General features: G+C 51.5%; 1 protein-coding gene and 1 long non-coding RNA gene across 2 annotated transcripts in view; one reads left to right on the forward strand and one right to left on the reverse strand.

Annotated features, from left to right (window-relative positions):
• LOC141727737 (uncharacterized) overlaps positions 1-21,334 on the forward strand; it is a 63,481-nt gene that overhangs the window by 22,164 nt on the left and 19,983 nt on the right. The window lies entirely within an intron of this gene.
• Positions 1,507-2,439, reverse strand: LOC141727754 (olfactory receptor 14I1-like). The gene has a single exon (XM_074534038.1). It carries the CDS (start codon positions 2,437-2,439, stop codon positions 1,507-1,509), a length of 933 nt encoding a protein of 310 aa, XP_074390139.1.

A 21,334-nucleotide genomic window follows, 5' to 3' on the forward strand; every position in this document is an offset into this window, starting at 1 on the left:
CAGGTCCCTGAGCTTCTGCTGCCAGCCCCGAAGCCCATCCTGGCAGTCCTGCAGAGCCTCTGCAGCTCCTCCTCACTGCCCAGAACAGGGAGCCCCAGAGCCAGACACAGCAGCCCAGATGTGCCCCCCTGGCCTGGGGTGCCTCTGGCAAGGGAGCAGCACCAGGCAATGCAGGAGCCTGCAGACAATTCCTGCAGCACTTGTAGGATGATCCTGCTGCCCAAAGGACGTTCCCATGGTGGCAAGTCAGGAACTGCAATGGGGAGTGGAGCCAGAGAGAAAGGGCAAGCAGGGGTGGGCTGTTTGAAGGGGAGGGGACAGCAATAGGCAAGAGGAAGAAAGCAAAGCTGAAGCCAAGGAAATGCTCGGGGTAGTTTGGGAGTGGCTGCCAGGCAGCCCTGGGTCTGAGCAACAGTGTCCGCAGTGGGACAGGAAACTCCCAGCTGATGGGAACAAACTTTCTGGCTGACTGCAGAGGCCAGGACAAAGCTGAGTGGTTTCCCTGGTGTCCCCCAGCCCTTGCTGGCCCCAGGGGCTGATGGCATTTGTGCTCCCTCAGGTTCATGTCCCCACACCAACAGCATGGGGGTGCTCCCCCTGCTGTGTGCAATGCAAACAGGGGCTGCTGAGCCAGTGCTGCCGTGTCTGTGCCTGCAAGGATGGGGCACCTGTGTGAGCTGGGGGAGAGGCCAGGGCTACAGAGGGGGGATGATGTTGGCAGCTCCGTCAGGATGCTCTGGGACGCTGCCCTGGGCTGTGCAGCGCACTGGGGATGGATCAGCCCCTGCTCTGCTGCTCCTTCCCCTCTGCCCCAGGGCCCTTGCAGAGCCCCAGCCATGCTGTTTGCCCCCAGCCTGCCCACAGCCAGCCTGGGGCTGCTCACGGGGCTTTTCTGTGCTGAGCATTGGCCTGGGTGTGTTCTTGAGAGAGCCTGGGCAAGGAGCCTGGAGCCCCCAGGCCCTGGGCTGAGGCGTCAGCGCTGCCCCAGCAGTGCCCATGGCCTGTCCCTGCTGCAGCCCCGGCACTGCCACCCCCAGGGCTGTGCCCGGCCCCGAGAGCACTCAGGCCCTGCAGCAACACCAGGGCCACCAGGGCAGCGGGGCAGGGCCACGGCAGCAGCACTGGCAACACCAAGTGCTGCTGCTGCTGGGCACAGCTGCTGTGCCAGCACTGATCTGCCTCCAGCTCTGCACATAGACATTGCTGCTGCAGCGCAAGAGAAGGCAACAAAAGGACAGAAAAGTTCTGCTTTTTTCTGCTGAAAACTTTTTTGGGAGAGATCATCATTTCATTTAAAGGCACCAAGAACACAGCCCCTCATTGATACAGTCGGTGGCTACAGGGGTGGTGGAGAGGAACAAAATGACCAATGGAACAAACAATGAAATTTCTTTTTGGACAATAAGAACAAAGTAAAACAAAAGTAAAGGAACTCTGAAATGAAACCAAGAAGAAGTATCAAAGATTACTTTTATTACAAGTGATTTGCAAATACTGGCCAGCAGTTTAATGTTCCTGAAACCATCGGGTCATCAGTCTCCACACTGCAGCATTGAGCTCCTGGTTCCTCAGGCTGTAGATGAGGGGGTTCAGGGCTGGAGGCACCACCGAGTACAGAACTGACAGGACCACATCCAGGGATGGGGAAGACTTGGAGGGGGGATTCAGGTAGGCAAATGTGCCAGTGCTATACAACAGAGAGACCACGGCCAGGTGAGGGAGGCAGGTGGAAAAGGCTTTGTGCCGTCCCTGCTCAGAGGGGATCCTCAGCACAGCCCTGAAGATCTGCACATAGGAGAAAACCATGAACACAAAACAACCAAATGATAAACAGGCACTAACAGCAAGCAGCCCAAATTCCCTAAGGTAGGATTTGGAGCAAGAGAGTTTGAGGATCTGTGGGATTTCACAGAAGAACTGGCCCACGGCATTGCCATGGCACAGGGGCAGGGAAAATGTATTGGCCGTGTGCATGAGAGCATTGAGAAAGGCACTGGTCCAGGCAGCTGCTGCCATGTGGGCACAAGCTCTGCTGCCCAGGAGGGTCCCGTAGTGCAGGGGTTTGCAGATGGACACGTAGCGGTCGTAGCACATGATGGTCAGGAGGCAAATCTCTGTTGCAAGAAAAAAAAAAAACAGAAATACTTGGGCAGCACATCCTTTGTAGGAGATGTCCCTGGTGTCCCAGAGGGAATTGTGCATGGCTTTGGGGACAGTGGTGCAGATGGAGCCCAGGTCGCTGAGGGCCAGGTTGAGCAGGAAGAAGAACATGGGCGTGTGCAGGTGGTGGCCGCAGGCTACGGCGCTGATGATGAGGCCGTTGCCCAGGAGGGCAGCCAGGGAGATGCCCAGCAAGAGGCAGAAGTGCAGGAGATGCAGCTGCCGCATGTCTGCCAGTTCCAGCAGGAGGAATTCCCTGATGGAGCTGCTGTTGGACATTTCTTCATTCTGGACATTGTGAGCTCTTCAAAGAAAACTATTTGGACAAGGTACCTTGAGTGAATCTCATGCTATTTTCTTACAAAAGCACTCAAAATTGCTTCTCTTTCTTTGGGGTAATTTCTTTTACCTTTTTTGTTTTTCAGTGTCCGTTTGGGTTGCTAAGTAACTGTGTGTTTTTTAGAAGTGACGGGAGTCCTGTTTTTAGCATTGCTCTCAGGCTGAACACTGGGGAGCCCAGAGGGAAAACAAGACTCCCTGTGCCCCAGTGCACTCAGACCTGCTTTTCCAACACAGGTGCCCTTTGCTCATTTCACTATTTTCTAGTATGGGATGTACAAATTGAAAACTGCATTTAAAAATTACGTGTCTTTTTAGAAGACTCCAATTTCAAAATCAATCTCTCCAACTCTTCTCTCTCTCCCTATGCAGCTGGACATGAAGGGATGCCAAGGGTTGGTCTAGCTCTCTGCTGCCTGGAGTTGTGCCTACTGGGAGCTGTTTCTCTCTATCCAAGCCTTGTCCCTGCCAGTGCTGCCAGAGCCCAGCCCAGCCCTGGGGGCTCAGCTCTGCCCTGCAGACCCCTCCCAGCACAGGGCACTGCCCGGGGGCATCTCCCTGGTAGCAGGGCCTTAAGGGCAGGGCAGACAAACAGAGATGCTGCAAGCCAAGGAGCTGCTGCTGCTGGCTGTAGGGAGAGGAGGCTGAGGAGGCACTTTCTGAGGGAGATCTGAGGCCCATCTGCTGATGGCCTGGGTGACAGTACAGGAGTGTCAGTGACACAGCCAAAGCTGACAGCCCCTTTCCCTTCCCTTTAGGAGAAAGCTGAGAGCAGCCCTGGCCATGCAGTACCATCTCCAAAGCAGGAGGAATCTGCCCTGATGGGGGTGGCTCCTTCCACCTCCAACTTCTCCCCTGCAGCGCACATGGGGAGCTGCCAGGCAGGCTGAGAGCTGCCCCTGGCAGGTGGCACATGCCCTGGGCTGGCCAAGAGCCCCGAGGGCTGCAGGAGCTGCTCTGCAGGACAGCCCTGGGCAGCCCTGGCTGCAGCCCCAGCTTCAGCCCCTGCAGCCGTCCCTGGCAGCAGGAGCTGTCCTGCCCTGTCCCTCTGACGGTGCCCAGGGCAGCCTCGCTCTGCAGCACATCCTCCTTTGTAGGAGATGTCCCTGGTGTCCCAGAGGGAATTGTGCATGGCTTTGGGGACAGTGGTGCAGATGGAGCCCAGGTCGCTGAGGGCCAGGTTGAGCAGGAAGAAGAACATGGGCGTGTGCAGGTGGTGGCTGCAGGCTACGGCGCTGATGATGAGGCCGTTGCCCAGGAGGGCAGCCAGGGAGATGCCCAGCAAGAGGCAGAAGTGCAGGAGCTGCAGCTGCCGCGTGTCTGCCAATGCCAGCAGGAGGAAGTGCCTGATGGAGCTGCTGTTGGACATTTGCTGGGGCTGGACATGGGGACCTGTTCATGGAATATAGGACAGTGAAGAGTTAGAGGAGATACCTGTAACCAAAATTAAAGCCATTTTCCACACACCCTCCTTTATAACACACATGGACATGCTCTTGTGTTTAAGAGTTCTGATGCTTTCTTTTTAAGCTCTTTCCATGTACTTCCTGGTATTCTTGGATATCAGAAACCCTCAGTGTTTCTGCTGCCCTCTGGTAGAACAGAGTGGTTTCCCTGAGGCAAGATAATGAGTGGAAACTGGGGGCAGATGATCTGTCACTTCATACTGTTTGCAGTTTCTCTGGGCTTTCACTTTTCTTGGATGGAGGATGTTCACACTCCCGTGTTTCTCTTAAAAACCCCAGGCACTGCTGAGAGCAGATGGATCCACCACAGCCCAGTTCCATTTTTGTAGCCAAGGACTCTCTCTGCTCATTTCACCAACCCAGCAGCATTTTCAGCGTCACAACACCTCTGTCTTTCCCCATCAATCTTAAAACTCTGAGATACTCTAGGACAGGTTTGCATTATGGGTTGAAGCTCCCAGCCTGGACTGAAATCTCACAAGGACTTGCAAGTGTTCTTATGATGGCATTGGATTAAGGGAGATGCAGCTCCTTCCCTGGCTGCCCTGACTGCATTGCCCAGAGCCGGGCACTGGGGACAGCGTCACCCTGAGCCAGCTGTGCCCCTGCCAGAGCCCCCAGGGCCGGGCAGCTGCTCCCAGCCCTGTGCTCTGCAGAGGGAACTGGGCCCGGGGCTGCAGAGCTGCCCCACGGCTCTGCTGCAGCTCTGCCTGCACAGGAGGGGCTGCACGCCTTGGAGCCCCGGCCCTGAGGGCAGAGGCTTGGCTGGGGGACAGGAGGGAGGTGGCTTGTTCAGAGGGAGGCGCTGCACTGGAGGGGATCCTGTGGGCATCTCTAAACTCTCCCTGCCACAGCATTGCTGGGGTTTTTTTTCTCTCATTGCCCAATCTTCTCTCTGCTTCCCGGAGATTTTCCTCCTGCAGGTGTTTGACTGTGCCTGAGCTCTCCCTGCCAGCACTCACAGAGCCCAAATCTCTGTGCCCTCTCCTTGGCCTGACAGAACCCTGCCTGTTTGCAGGGCGCTGGCTGGCGCAGGTTCTGTTTGCAGCTTGGAGAAAAGACAGCTCAGACTGAGCCTGATGGCTCCAGCAAAGGTGATGCTTGTGCTGTCCATGGGCAGAGTGGCTGAAAGCACACTAGGGATCTCCTGTGAACCCATGGATCACTTAAAGTAACAGTTCAGATGTCTCAAGTACTTGTCCAAATTCATAAATTATAATACATACTATCTTTAATATTTAACCCGCCCTTCCTGTTAGTCTCCAATTGTGGAAAACTGAATACAAACTCTTAGGACATTTCTGAATTTTTGTCAAAAAACCGTTCTTGGAAATATTCTATGACTTAGCAGAACCCCTCTGCATGTCAGAGCTTCATGAGTATTCCACCTCCCCTGCACCAGAAATACCCAGAGTTGTACTCACAGGGTCTGTAGGCATTGGGATGTTCCAGTTTTCGGGGATCACTCCAGGAGCTGCAGCTGCATTGTCCTGCAGCCAGGGGTTCCTGTGCCAAGGGCTGGCAGTGATTCTGCCCCAGGCACTTCTCAGCACCTTCCCAGCCCTGCCTGACTGAAGCTCTCTGTGCCTCTGTGCTGTGCCCGGGGTGGCTGCAGGCAGTGCCCCAGCCCTGCTGGGCTGGAAGAAGAGCTGCTCATCAAGAGAAATGTGCTTTTGAAGCTCTGCTTGGTTACCAGGAGCTGCCTCTGTGCCAGGAGCCCAGCCCAGCTCAGCAGCACAGACACAGCACAAGGACTTTAATGAGCCTCTGGGGCTTTGTGCTCAGGCCCTGGACATCAGTCCCTGAGAGGGAGCTGAAGAAACCTCTCCAGAACCCCAAGGCAGAATCCAACCCCAAACTTTCTTGGACTTTTAATGTGTCCCACTGCTGGACACCACTGAGAAAGTATCCCCAGGCTCCAGGCGGAGCAGAGAACTGGAGGCAGTGATGACAGGTGGGGACAAAGAGAAGCCAAGTCTTGGTGCCCTGGGGCACAGCAGGTTCTGTGCCACCAAGGGCTGGGAGGAGACACCTTGTCCTGAGGCCCTGGGGCCTCCTGGCACAGCCCCAGCCAGGCTGGGCACTGTCAGCCCCTTGTCCTGCCCTCAGCATCCCCCCCTAGCCCACATCCCAGTGGCCTCAAGGACCTGCTGGAAGGAGTCCCTGGGGAGCCTTGCTCAGCAATGGCCCTGGGGGCTCCTGAATGCTCCCTGCAGGGACTGCAGGTTTTTCAAAGAACTTTGGGTTTGGCTTTTGCCTTGGAGTCTCTGAGAGCTTTGTGCAATCATGGCCTCCAATTATCTGCTTTAATTAGTCCCTGGAGAGGCTTTGTCAGTAACAACACTCATTGGGGCTCCTTACTACTTCAGGGTACTTCAGTTATTTTAAAGTACTTGGTGTTTCCCTTTTGATAAAAACTCTGTGATAAGTTTATGCAATCATGGCCTCAATTATCTGCTTTAATGAGTCCTTAGAGAGCTTTGTACTGACACTCAGTAGGGCTCATTAACACCTTGAGATACTCAAGGTTTTTAATGTACTTTATGGATTTAAGAATACTTTTAGGTACTTTTAAGGTGTTTCCTTCTCACACTGACTATCTGAGAGGTTTTTGTGCTTTCCTGGTCTCCAGTTCTCCCCTCCAAGCAGTCCATAAGGAGCCTGTGTTGGGTATCCTCCCCTTTTCTGTTTTACAGCGAAGATGGAACTGGAAGAATTTTTCAAGACTTTCAAAAAGCATCCAAAACACATGGGAAAATTAACAATACAAGAACAACCACTAAGGGAGTTAAATGTCCTGTTTTAGCTAGACATCATCCTACCTTTTAGTCCCTTGGATTGGAAGAGTTTATTGAACCAGTCTTTGTTTTCCACTTGAAGCTTCCTGAACCCTTCCTTCAATACTTGAATGCTCTTTTGGATTGACTCGCTGTGGCTGGAGAGGTTCATGCAACAAATGCCCTCAGAGTCTACACAGCCATGCCCATGTGCTCAGAGTAAAAAGTTTATCGCTGTTCTGCAAGGTGGCATGTCTGATGGTCTCTATGTCCGAGAGCAGGCCACTCATTGTGAGGGAGGTAGCATTGGTTTGCTTACTTAACAGGCACCCAAGATGGACTAATTGTTCTAAAGCTTTAGCTGCAGCCACCCAAGGCAGTCCAAATTGGGGGTGCTACCAATCCAATACCTGGATTGAAGCTTTCAAAGCCATCTCTTTGATATCACCCAATACTTCTCTGGGGATACTTGCTGCTTGATCATCTGTTAGGCTGTGTTGTCCCTCTCCAGCTAGATGGTTGATTGTCAATTCTGCCCTTGCCTCATTATTAACATAGTCATTGCTATTAATTTAGTATACACTTCCATCCCCTTTCCATCCCCCTTCCCACAGGGTGTATTCTGCAGGTGACAACAACATGGTCATAATATATTTTAAATCATTGGAGGTTGAGACATATGCTGTAAACATGGCACTCATTAGGCCATTAAAACAAGGTAAGTCCTTCCTATGGTCTTTAGCTGCCCTGCATAGATCCTTGATTTCCCCTCAAACCGGTGGCTGATACCTGGGATTCTGCCCCCTTCTTTCATAACATGCGGGGGCAACGAGGAGTTTTAAGATTATTTGCCAGTCTCCTTTCTTAAGTGTTTCTTTCCAAATCCTTTCCTAGGGATCTTCTGTGGTTGAGGGGCAAGGTGGCTCTGGGGAATTGAAACTCTCTTCTGGGGAGGAAGAATAACTTGGAACAGAAACATTTGGATTAGAAATAGTGTGACAGCTGGCCTTAATATACTTGACCATGTGGGTTATATTGTTGCCAGACAGTGAGGCAAAGGCACTGCATTTTGTCAGGGGTTGGGAGGAAAGGCCTTGATTTAGGATGGCCGACTTCAAGAGTGGAGTTCTGGAGGTATTGACAGTGGATTAACCGTGGGGGTGTGACCCGCAGTTGTGGGGGTGGAGTCCGGAGGTTCATTCAGGGCGGAAGAGAAGGTTGTGGTAGCAGGAAGGGGAGGACCCAAGATGGAGGCAGGATGGTCGGGCTCCCAAGCCACATTCAGGCTCCTTCCATCTTGAGTCTCCAGGGCATGATGCTCCAAGACCGCGTGGCCATTGCCATCTTGGACCATCGTGGAAGGTCTGAGAAAGGCAGGTTTGAGCGGAGGTCCTGAGTTTGGAGTGACTCAGGGTGGTGTGGAAGATGGGGAGCATTTGGGATGCAATGGGGTCCGTTTTGATGAAAAATTGTACAGTTTAACTCCCATTGAATCCCAGAATTCAGTGGTATGAATTTCATCAGCAGAGGCATGTGGAAAAATTTTAATGATCCACCTCATAATTGATTTTGATTTGTTCTTTGAAAATACTCTGTCATGATCAGTGAGAATTAAAGCATCCATATATGCTCCTTTCTACTTTGGACATCTGGCTGCCCATTTTTGTCTTTCTCTGCCTAATGTGGAAGAGCCACCAGAACACCCCAAATCAATTATTGGAGGTGGGTGCATATTGTAAAAACACAGTGGCAAAATGGACAATAAATGTCTTGCATTTCCCCAAACCCACCTGCAATCCTATGCAGGTGAAACCGTCATTGTCCCTGCTGATCCTAGGCAAGGTTCCTTGAAGTAAGGATGAATCCACCAGGCCTGGCACAATTCAAAATTCCAGGGAGCACTGACCTATCCATCAGCTAACCCCAGCTGACATGACTGACACAGGGAGCCCTGAATGTCATGGTCCCTGTTCATGCACCAAATGTCCCAATGAGGGTGGCTGTGACAAACCTCTCTGGTTCCCTGACTTCAGGGCGAGGGTGGTGAAAATACAAAGGAGCAGGATCAATGGAGTTGTTTAAAAGGAACTTTAATAACAGGGTGAAAAACAATAAACATGGAGTAGTCACTAACACTATGAGGGGCAGGATCCAAAGACCTGAGACAAAGGGGAAGTGACAACCTGTACACTTGGGGGTAGAACCCTCTAGAACAATAACCCTATAGGAGAAATAAGTAACCAATAGGGGAGTAGAACTTGGAGAAGTTAGCATAACAACACTAAAGGGTTATTGAGTAACTGTCAAGTTCACCCTAAGTTAAACTAATCATTCCCAGCGCTTGAAACTCATGCCCAGTTTTTTTGGGGTAAAATCTGGCCGACTCTGAGTTACAGCTGGGCTAACTACCACAGCTCTACTTTGCAATGGCCCCTTAGGACCATGTAGCCCAACAGAGCCTCAGTGATGTCTTTGGTTCCACAAGGCTCTACAGTGTGACAATGGTCCCTTGGATCCACGGTGCTCTGCAGTGTCACAATGGCCCCTTCATTTCACAAGGCTCCCAATGTCACATTGGTTTCCATAGGAAGGAAACCACGGAGCCCCCATGTTTCTGGAGCTGATGAACAGCAACCACCAGAGGCCAAGGCAAGTCTGACCTGTCTCTCCTGGCAGGTTTGCTTGGAGCAACCCTTGGATATTTGAAATTATGAATGCGGAGTCCTAATTTCAGACATTTGTGCCTGGAGAAGAGGAATGTTTTTCTTCCATAAAAAGAAAAGCAGAGAGCCCTTTCCAGTGTGTGGAGAACAGGTGAGTGCTGCCCCTCAGGAGTCAAAGACCAGTCAGACCTGTCTGTCCCGGCAACTTTTGTCTGGCAACAATCCTTAGATACTCAGAAATTTGGATTTTGGCCATGGATGCAAGGAAAAGATGGACAGTTCTTTTCCATAAAAAGAAAACCCCAGAGCCCCAGTGTTTCAGGGGCAGATGGGAGTGGCCTTCCACATTCCAAGGTCAGCCAGACCTGTCAGGTGATCCCTGGGAGGCCAAGGCAGCCACACCTATTTCATGTTCCCTTTTCTCCACAGGGAACAAGTAGCTGCTTGCAGTGTCACAGCAGCTTCTTGCTTCCATGGGGCCTTGCAATGTCACAGTGGTTTTCTTGCTTCCATGATGTCCCATGGTGCCATAACGGCCCCTTGATTACACAAGTCCTTAAGGATCTTAATGGTCTCCGTGGTTCCACAAGGCCTCACAGTGCCATAATGATTTATTGTTTCCATGAAGCCTCACTGTGTCCAATGGCCCCTTGGTTCCATTGGGGCCCAGTAGTGCAACAATGATGTCCCTGTTTCCACAACTTCCCATAGTATCAGAATGGCCCCATGCTTCCATGAGGCCCTGCAGGGTCACAATGTTCCTTTGGTTCCGTAGGGCCCCATAGTGTCACAGTGGTCTCCATGATTCCGTGGGGCCTTGCAATGCCACAATGCTCTCCAAGGATCCACAGTGCCTCGCAGGATCACAATGGCCCTTTGGCTCCATGAGGCCCTGAAATGCAACAATGGTCTCTTGGCTCCACAAAGCCCTGCTGCTTCACATTGGGCCCTTGGGACCATGTGGTCCAACAGAGCCACAAAGATGTTCTTGGTTCCACAAGGTCCCACAGTGTCACAGTGGCCCCTTGGGTCCATGGTACCCTGCAGGGTCACAATGTTCCCCTTGGTTCCACAAGTTCCTACAGTGTAACAGGTTCCACAAGGGCCTGCAGTGTCACCATGGCTCATTGGTTCCACAATGCTCCGCAGTGTCACAATGGTCTCTATAGAAAGGGAAAAAGTGAGCCCCAGTGGTACAAAGGCAAATGAGAGGGAGTCACCAGAGGTCAGATCTAGCCAGACTTGACTGTATGGGCAGGTTTTGTCTGGGAGTAACCCTTGGGTATAGAGAATTTTAGATGCAGAACCCCAATTTTGGCCATGGGTGCCTAGACAAGAAAGAAAGTTCTTTCCCATACAAATATAAGCACATGTGCTTCACGGTCAGATGAGAAGTTGCCCTTGACATGTCAAATTCAGGGAGACCTGTCAGACAGCCCCCAGGAGGCCAAACCAGGCAGACCTGTTCCATGTTCCATTGACTTCATGGGTCCTCACACTGTCACTATGGTCTCCTTGATCCCATGAGGTCTGGCAATGTCACAATGGCTTCTTGGTTTCATCAGCCCCAACAGTCACAAGGGTCCATTGGGCCCACACAGCCCCACTGTGGAACAATGGCTTCTTGTTTCTATTTTAAATCAATCACAATCAAACCACAGTTTGATCATTGATCCTTGCTTCCATAGGGCCCATGATTTGCACAACGGTCTCCTTGATTCCATGATTCCTGGATTCCACAGTCTCACCATAGTCTCTTTGGACCTGCATTGTCACAACTGACCAATGGTTCCATGAGGTTCCGCAGTGTCATCATGATCGCTGTCAGAGGCTGGATGAGATCGATGTCCCGAGACACCTTGGGATGCTCGGAATGCCCTGTGGGGCCAGGGTTGGGTCAGGCCTTGGTTTGTGGTGGGACAGAGCCCCGCCCCCAGCCCTGGCCCAGCAGAGCTGTCAATCACACAGCAGGGGGTGATGTTATCCCAGCTCTGATTAGCTTAGCTGCTAATCAGTCAATCACACACTGGCAGCTGGTGCTACCCTAGCTCATATTGGACAAGCAACTGGCAGTCCCACCCCAGGGGTGGGGCCATGAAGGCCCAGGGGGTTAAAAGCCAGACCATGAGGCCAGACTATGATCTGGGTCCTGCGTTCTCTTGGGGTTCCTCCCTTGGGGATGCTGGAACCTGAGCAGTTGGTACCTATGTGTGTGTCTTTCTCTGGATCTTCTGTCTTTCTGTTGTTCTCTATTCCTTCTCCTTCTAATCCTACTCACCTGGAACATTTTTGGTAACTTCACATGTTAAGGGTTAAAGGTTTTTAGGTTAAATGTGTGGGAATCCAGGGCACAGAGAATATTTTTCTGTCTGCTCTGAGGGGTCCTGACCCCCAGAGAAACACTGCCTTTAACCTTCCCTCATGGAGAGGACTTCCAGGACTTTGAGACAGATTAGAATTTACCAAAGTGTGAAATAAATTAAAAGGTTGTATACCATGTCCCTGTGAGAAATTTATGTTTTGGGATTTTTAAGGGTCATCTAGATAGGAAGCAAAATGGAGGAATTTGGGTGTAGTCCCTTTCATCTTCTTCATCTACTCCATTTTCTGCAGTGTTGGTGGCGCAGGGTGATTGGTCAAGGAAAGCACAGTGCAGAGATTATGTGGACAGTCAAGGGATGAGTTATTGGTCAATATGGAGAGATAATATATGTTTTAAGAGTTAATTGGTAACTTTTAAAGACCTTGAAACCGAATATTTTGGGGCCATTTTGAGGTGTTTTTCTAGCATGCTGAGCCTGATGTGGACAGCAATGCAAAACTTGAGATAATATAAAAATAAACTAGAAGCTGAAGACCAAAAAGGTCCTCTGCATCTCCTTTTATCTGGCACTGAACTGCTCCAGGAAGGTTTCCCCCATCCAGGCAGCCCCCAGAATGGTCCAAGGTAAAACAAACATCAATAACTGGTACCCTGACAATATTTATAATAAGTTGGTTTTTCCATAAAGTTGTTTACTGAAGGGTGTTGCTTTAATTGGCCAATCACGTGAAATCTGTTGATTAAATGACCAATGAGGTGCACCTGTAGCAAAGCAAGGTGTAAAAGGAGAGGATTGAAAAAACAGGTGGCTTTTGGCCCTTAGCCTTCTGATCTATGTCATCTCTGATTCAACGGTGACATTTGGGGATCTATGGAGGCTATTGGGGCTCCTTTCTGCACCCTGTGACCCAACAGGAGCTTCTCTAATAAATTTTGCCTGAAGGTCTCACTGTGCCCATGAAAGGAACCCCTGTGAGTGTCTGGGACATCCCGGCTCTTTGGCAGCCTGGGGGCTCCTGGGATGTCACCGTGGAGCCCCCGTGAGTGTCTGTGACAGATCAGTGCCTTTGCAGTCCAAGGTCCCCTGGGATGTGACCATGGAATGGCTGTGACTGCCTCTGACCACACAGATCTTTACCATCCTCAGAAAGCCCTGGGAGGCCTCCATGGAGCCCCTGTGTCTACCTGTGACATTCCAGCCCTTGAACAGCCTGGAGACTCTTGGAAAGTCCCCATGGAACCCCTCTGAGGGCCTGTGACAAATCTGACCCTTAGCAGGCAACCATCACCAGGACCTTATTGCTATGCTCAGTTTCCATGGCAACCGTCACCAGCCCCATGTTGCTATGCTCAGTCCCTTGGCAGCTCCATGGAGACCCCATGCCAGGGCTGGTTGCCATGGACACCAGCTCAGGCCTGCAGCCAGAGCCCGTTGCCATGGTAACCATTGGCAGCCCCATCCCCAGGCTCATGGGATCCCAGAACCACAGAATTGGCTGAGCTGGGAGGGACCCATCAGGATCCTCCAGTCCAACTGCTGGCCCTGCACAGGACACCCCAACAATGCCAGCCTGGGCCTGGCAGTGCTGTCCAAACGCTGCTGCAGCTCAGAGAGCCCTGGAGCTGAGACCCTTCCCTGGGGAGCCTGGGCAGGGCCCCAGCAGCCTCTGGGCAAAAACCTTTTCCTGACATCCAACCTGAGCCTGCCCCAACTCAGCTGCAGCCGTTCCCTCCACTCCTGTCCCTGGGCACCAGAGGGAAGAGGTTCCCACAGCCTCAGCCAGGGACCCGCTCCCAAGGCTGTTGCCATGGCCACCAGGGCTGGGAACAGCTGGGATGCTCGGTTTTCAGGGGCTGGGGTTCAGGAATGGGATACCCCAATTTCCTGCTCCTGCTAAAACCGTGCTGCCCTCCTGCCTCCCATGGAAAGCATGAAAGGCAAAGATCCTGGGCTGGGATAAGAACAATTTATTGGGAACAGCAACAAGATAAGGAAGAAACAGAAGCAGAAACAATACTGATAAGAGATAAGAAAAAGGGAAAACTACAACACAACTGCCTGGCTCTTCCTGGCCACAATTTCCCCCTGCCTGGAAAGGACACCCTTCTCCTCAGGGAGAGAGAGGGTCCCTTTCCTGACCCTGGCAATGTTCTGAGGCGAGACTGAATGTAATGACAGGGCCGTGGCCAGATCCTCATGTTCTTCAATCCCACATCAGATCATTGGCAGGGGCAGGAAAAGGGACAGCTGTCTTCCCAGAATGGATCACAGGGAAAATGGATCACCAGGGCTCTTCCCAAAATGGGTCCTCCTATGGCAGATAAAACTGGAACTGGGCATGAAGTCCTTCTGGAGTCAGGGCTCTCGCAGGGCTTCCCTTACTGGTGCCTCTGCTGGTACATGGTCAAGTCAGAGTTCTGGGTGAAGCTCTTCCCACACTGGGAACACTCGTAGGGCCTCTCCCCTGTGTGAATGCGTTGGTGGGTCACAAGGGTGGATCTGTAGCTGCAGCCCTTCCCACATTCCCCACACTCGTAGGCCCATTCCCTGGTGTGGATCATCTGGTGGCTGCTCTGCCTGAACCTCTTCCCTCACTCCAAGCACTTCTGGGACTTCTCCCCATCATGAAGCTGCTCCTGGGTCATCAGCTCTGACCTCTGGCAGGAGCTCTGTCCACCTTCCTGGCACAGGGTGGATCTTTCCTCAGAGCACCCTGGGCTGGGGTTGGAGCCCCTCCTCCTGTGGAATCTCTGGGAATTTTCCTCTCCATTTGATTCATGTGCCATGGAGCCTCTCAAAACAGCTGCTTCTATGAGGTTCTGCCATGGGGTTTTATCCTCCCTGGTCTTCATCCTCAGTTCCTTCCCTGGGGGAGGAAGGACAAGGAGAGGATGAGATTTGCCTCCATGCCAGAGGGAAGGGGAAGGAGATCCCTCCAGTGCATCCCCAGCAAGACGGGGTTGGCACCGGGGCTGTCCTGCAGCTGGGGGCCGTGCTGGGCTGGGAGCTGGAGCAGGAGAGAGGGGGAAAGGGGCACTGACTTCCTCCTCACCTGCCTGGGTGTCCTGGGGCATTGTGTCAGTTTGAAAAGACAGGTGTCTGCTAAGGAAGGCAGGAGACATCCTTGAAATGGAAAATGTTAATCCCTTCCCTTGGAATTATAATTTTCAAAGTAAGGGGCTGTCAAGCGAAATCTGTGGGAGGAGGAATAACAATTCTTCAGTAGGAAAATTAAAAATACAAGTGAAATAGTATTAAAAATCTACTTACAGTGTCACAATACAACCTGAAACCCTGTGGGTCAGAGTGTTGGTAGCACTCCTGTTAAAGGGCGGCTGCAGTGCTCCTGGAGTGACAGAGGTGGTTTTGTTAGAGCAGCGATCCTGCAGAAGGATGGAGTTTTCCTCTGAAGGTCCAGTGGTGGTGTAGATCAGCCTGGTCTTCCTTTGGGATCCAGTGGAGCTGAAAGCTGCTCTTCTGGGTATCCTGTGGGAGAAGGCTGACTGTGTTGTTCATATCCTCAGATTATATCCAGGTAGGAATGTTTGGCTCCTCCCTCTGGGTGGAGTTTCTCACAATGGGATGATGTAATTTTTATCAGTGACACTCAATGGCCCATTACCAGAGGATATCTCCCTGGAGGGAGGATTCCTTGTGTAAGAGATAAAGTAAACTGCTCAATTAACAAATGATAATTGCCCCACCTTTAACAGATGGTAATTGAACACACACTCAGCTAAACCTGAGACACTGTTCCAGCCTTGGAAGGCAGGATTTGGTACCAGGACTTGTTAGGGAATGCAACCCTGACTGAAGGCAGAGATAGAATCTCCAGAGCCTGCAGCCAGAAATGCAAAGTTGTGTGATAATCATTTCAACATCTTCTCTTTTGGAATTATTTACTAATGATTATTTGCTTTGCCTATCTAATATTTTTGTAAATTTTTGAAAACTTGCATTATCTAAATTAGCCTGTTCCTTAATTTAAGTTGGTGTCTGTGTCTTTGGTGCTGGCCCTGCCCACCAGTGAAACAGGGCCTCATCCTGCCTAAGTGTTACTTGGGGACACAAAAGCGCTCACTCCAAAATTCCCCCCTTCCTCCTTGTTCCCCCCATTTCATACACTGATCATGATGTGCTCTGGTCTGGGGTATCCCTGGGGTCATCTGGGGTCACCTGTCCGGGCTCTGTCCCCTCGCAACCTCCCCCACACCCTCAGCCCCGCCCCAGCATGGCTGGACAAGGGGCAGGACAGGCCTTGGCTCAGTGCGAGCTCAGCAATAACAAAACCATCTCTGTGTGCTCAGCCCTGTGCTCAGCACCCGGCCCCGGCATTTCCTCTGCTCCCACCCCGGACCCCCCCTTTCCCACCTTTCTGCCCCACGGCCGCCATAGCACCAGCTGACAATAAAGCAATTCTACGTCAATTCCAAGTGTCATTGGTTCCTGCACAGCTCCAGCTCAGTTGCTGGCAGGTTCCAATAAAAGAAAAGTGCAAATTCAGCCCAATACAGATATTATTAAAAGGAAGGGGAAGCTCTGTGTAGCTGTCACAAAGGTGACAGAGATGAAGAGAATAATGATTCTCACATTTTCCAAGGAACTTAAGCCTGGGAATTCAGTAGTTAATTGGGAATTTAGCTACTGGAGCTGGGCTTCTTGTGGGACTTTCAGCAGCCCCTTGTGTTCCTCACCATGGGGTGAATGAACCTTGTCAGTCTTGCTGGTATCATTTGCTCCCTTTCCTCCAGTGATTTTAACAAACTTTTCCAGCAAGGACAACAAAATATTTCCTTTCTACTGGCCACCCACAACAGCCATTTTTCTCATTAGTTCTCTCGTAGGTCGCTCAGAGGAAGCTGCGTCCAAGTTTCAAGAGAGAACCACAACCTCCTCAGAGGAGGGAACCATGATGTTGTCAAAGGCACACAGAGAACAGCGCCTAAACACACTGTGCCAAAATAATGTTGCAATCTGGTTAAGAAGATTGTTAGAGAGATGCCTCTGCACCGATTAATGTGCTAACAAGACAAAATCCATCGTGGATTTTATTGAACAATAAATGTGAGGTAGAGAGAGTGTTGGAAAGAAAGAGAAAAGGGGAGAGAGCAAGGGAGTGACAGGGACAGAGACCTCCCTGGGGCAGGGCCAAGTGTGACATTGTCCCCTGTGTGTGCAGCCTTCCCGGGGTGGGGGTTTTACACCTGAGCCAGTTTGGGTAAGGGGGGTGGTGTTCACCCCCTGAGCAGGGATTACCCCACTGTTTCAGGTTGCAATGCAAGATGTAACCAAATGCATGTTTTCAATACCCATCTTCATCAACTGCTGTAAACAGGTGGGGCAATGTTCTTTATCTCTTCCATGTCTCAGCCCTGATAACGCCCTCCAGGGGAGATATCTTCTGTGAATGGGCCATTAAGTGTCACTGCAGGACTGATAAAATTCCATCATCCCATTGTGGGATGCTCTGCCCATGTGGAGGATCCAAGCATTCCTACCTGGATTTAAGCTGAGGCTTTCAACACCAGGAGTACCTTGCCTACTGGATTCCCAGAGGACAAGAGCTCCATAACCACCACTGGACCTTCAGGGGAAGATCAGACCCTTCTGATCAGACCCTTACTCCAACAGGACTGCAGCCACCATTAAATGTGACTGCTGCCACCACCCTGACCAACAGGGTGTCAGGTTATATCCTGACTCTCTCAGTTTAAGGCAGTGTTTCTGTATCATTGCCTTGATCTAAATTTTCTTATTAAATTGAAAATCTGGTTTAGACCCTCCCCAGGTTTGCCTTAAAACCAGTATAAAAGACAACGTGCGCACCACTTGTTTTCTTCCCTAAAAAGGATTTCCTATTTCCAAACCTTGACTCAATGAAGGAGGAGGCTGTGAGGAAGAGGAAAGAGCCCTGGGATACCCAGGCAGGTGAGAAGGAAATCAGTGCCCTTTTCCCCCTCTCTCCTGCTCCAGCTCTCAGCCCAGCACAGCCCCTGGCTGCAGGACAACCCCGGTGCCAACCCCATCTGGCTGGAGATGCACTGGAGGGATCTCCTTCCCCTTCCCTCTGGCATGGAGGCAAATCCCATCTTCTCCTTGTCCTTCCTCCCCCAGGGAAGGAACTGAGGATGGAGACCAGGGAGGAAAAATCTCCATGGAAAAACCTTGTGAAAGAGGCCATTTTGAACGACTCTAGTGCACAGGAATCCAACAGGGAAGAAAAACCTCAGACATCCCACATGAGAAGGGGCTCCAACCCCAGCCCAGGGTGCTCTGAGGAAGAACGACCTACCCTGTACAAGGAAGGTGGACAGAGCTTCAGCCAGAGCTCAGAGCTGATGGCCCAGGAGCAGCTTCATGATGGGGAGAAGTCCCACAAGTGCTTGGAGTGTGGGAAGAGCTTCAGCGGAGCAGCATCCTGATCAGCCACCAGATGATTCACACAGGGGAATGGCCATACGAGTGTGGGGAGTGTGGGAAGGGCTTCAGCTACAGATCCACCCTTGTGACCCACCAACGCATCCACACGGGAGAGAGACCCTACGAGTGTCCCGAGTGCCAGAAGAGGTTTCAGAGCAGCTCTCACCTCCTCCGCCACCACCGAATTCACACAGATGTGAGGCCCTTCCACTGCCCCGACTGTGGGAAGGGCTTCAAGCGCAGCTCCCACCTCATCATCCACCAGCACATCCACACTGAAGAGAGGCCCTACTGTTGTGGTGTGTTGCAATGTCCTGTTTTACCTTCTCCCTTCCCCCTCGCCCCTCGCTGAGTGTGCCCTGTCAATCAGGCTAACATACCAGCAAGGCGTCGTGTGATTGGTCCCTCAGGCCTGGGGGACATTGGCCCGTATAGGTGTCCCTAGTCCCTTGAGACCCTGCCCCTTCACCTGGTTGGTGGCTCACCTGTCCCCTCCCCTTCCCCTGCCCTGAGCTTAAAAGGTTAATGAGACCATGCGGCCTCCATTCTGTTGGAGGAATTGCCCCGGCTCAGACCTCTGTACCCGTGGAATAAACATCTGGATATAACCCTCCAGCAGAATCCACTCCTTCCTTCTCTTCACCATCGCCAGAAGCTCTCTCTCCTGAGGTAAACGGAGTCCTGACAAGCCTGGACTTGCGTCTGTGCCCTGCTGCACTCTCCAGCAGCCAAGGTATCTCTGGGGTAAAACACCCCAGTGCTGCCTTTGGCCCAGCAGCAAGGGTCAGAACTGGCCCAGGCACTATCTAACTGGTTATATTGGGATTCTTATTCCAATACCCTACAAGTGTCCCCAGTGTGGGAAGAGGTTTCAGACCAGCTCCAGTCTACTCCTGCATGAGCGCACTCACACGGATGAGAGGCCCTTCCACTGCCCCGACTGCGCGAATGGATTCAAGCACAACTCCACCCTCGTCACCCACCGGCACCTCTATGCTGGGGAGAGGCCCTACGAGTTTCCCCAATATGGGAAGAGCTTCACCAGCAGCTCTCCCTTGACCAGACACCAACGGAGGCACCAGTAAGGGAAGCCCGGGAAATGCTCCAATTGCAGGAAGAGCTTCATGCACCACTCCAGCTTCATCCCCCATGGGAGGATCCACGTTGGGCACAGCCCTGGTGACCCACATTCAGTGATCTGTGCTGGGAGGACACCTGGCTGGTTGTTCTTTTGCTTTGGCCCCAATTTCCTCTTGATTTTTCTTTATCACTTAAAACCACCTGAAACAGGACAAAAAAGAAAGAAATTTATCAAAGATACATAAAGTTCCATCAGTTAACAATTACTTGACCAGGAATTTATGGGTTTGGGACATATTCTGGAAGATTTGTGGATTCTTGGGGGATTTCAGCAAATGTTCTCCATATCCTTGCACTCCAGAATTCAAGACAGGTTGGTATGTCACCTCAAAATGATTCAATCCCATTGAAAACACCTCAATTTTACCCCAAAATTGCTCAATCCATGTAAATACGCCTTATTCTCACCTAAGAAAAACTCAGTCCCATGCCAAATCTACTTGATTCCACAGTCTCCAGGGTGAAATGGGATTGGAAGGAGATTGGGAGAAGTGGGATCCAAATTTGAGGGTGTGGGATTGAGAATGTGTAGGTCTGGGTGCATGTGATCTATTTTGATAGTAAATGAAACTTTCAGAACTATTGATTTCTGTCCCATTCCTTTTCAGTCAGTTCTGGTCTGTTTTTCAGAGTGCCACCTTCTCAGCTTATTGTGTTTGTGTCCTCCTTTCTCTCCTGCCTCTCTTTGCCTGCTCTGTTTCTCTTTCAGTGACTCTCTTGACCCAGGGCAGATCCCACCAACGACCCTGCCCTGATTTAATTCCCAATCCAGGAGCTACAACAACCATGGATGAAGTTATGAAGGCTGGCAGTGAAATGTCACTGTAAGATCTTGCTCCACTTGGCCTTTGGCTCCTTCCTAAGAGCTTTGCCTCCCAGGGGAGGAAAATCTTTTCCTGGCTGGGAACTGCCATTCCAGCCCCTGAGAGTGGGTGCCGTGGATCCCAGAGGGGCATTCCCGAGGCTCCCAGGGAGCTGCTCCTGCCGTGCCTCCCAAGGAGCTGTGCAGGGCCAGGGGACAAGGTCCAGCAGCTCTGTTGGTTCTGCAGTGCCACAAGGGCCCCTGGTTCCATGAGTTTCCCTACAGCCAACAGTGGTTCCTTGGCTCCCATGATGCCCTGCTGTGTCACCATGGATATTTGGTGCCATGAAGTTCTTCAGTGTCACAATGGCCTCCCTCGCTCCATGAGCTTCCACAGTGTCGAAATGGCTTCCTTAGATGGGCAGTGTCACCATGGACCATTGGCTCCATGCTGCACTTCTGGGTCACCATGGACTCCCTGGTTCCATGAGGTTCTGGGGGTGTCTCCATGGTCTCTTTGGATACACATTCTCACAATGGACCACTGGATCCACATGGTGCTGCTGTATCACCATGGCCCCTTGATTCCACGGTCCAACTGACTCCTTGCTTCCACGTCACCCCCTTCAGTGTCAAAATGGCCCCTTCATTCCATGAGGAACACAAATGTTGTGTAGAAACATTGAGCAAATCCTGCTGAAAACACCTGGGAACGTCTGTTTGCATTCAAGAGAGAGGTTAAAGGTGAGGATGGCACCAGCAGCTTCCATCTACAACACAGGTCCAGGGAAAGGACAGGGATAGAGAATTCATCTGCAAGACTCCGAGAATTCTGCTTCCAGAGATCATTTCTGCTCACACTGTCCTTTGGAGAAAGGTGACACCATTCCAGGCAGCCTGTACTGATCAGGTGGTTCCCGAGTGGGGTTTGTTGTTCAGGAAACCTGCTCCGGCTTTTCCATTCTTTCCTTTCCCACAGGAAAACTTCTCCTGGCCCTGTGTGCAGGCAGAGCCCTGAGGAGAGAAGTGGGACATGGTGCAATGGGCTGGGACATGGAGCTGCAGAGCTCAGGGGACAAGGTTCTGCTGCAGGGCACAGGGATGTCAGTGCCAGGTGGGCCAATGTCAGACATGGTGAGGGGGGGGATGAGGAGCAGCTTGTCCAAACAGGGTCCGCCCTCAAGGGGCTCATTCTTTTCCATGCACAGACCTCCTAAGGAGACATTCAGCATCAATATAATCC

Source organism: Zonotrichia albicollis, unplaced genomic scaffold, assembly GCF_047830755.1.
Source record: "Zonotrichia albicollis isolate bZonAlb1 unplaced genomic scaffold, bZonAlb1.hap1 Scaffold_254, whole genome shotgun sequence".
Lineage (NCBI taxonomy): Eukaryota > Metazoa > Chordata > Aves > Passeriformes > Passerellidae > Zonotrichia > Zonotrichia albicollis.

Coding starts and splice junctions, on each gene's coding strand:
- LOC141727754 (XM_074534038.1), bottom strand. CDS start 2,439: ATGTCCAACAGCAGCTCCATCAGGGAATTCCTCCTGCTGGAACTGGCA.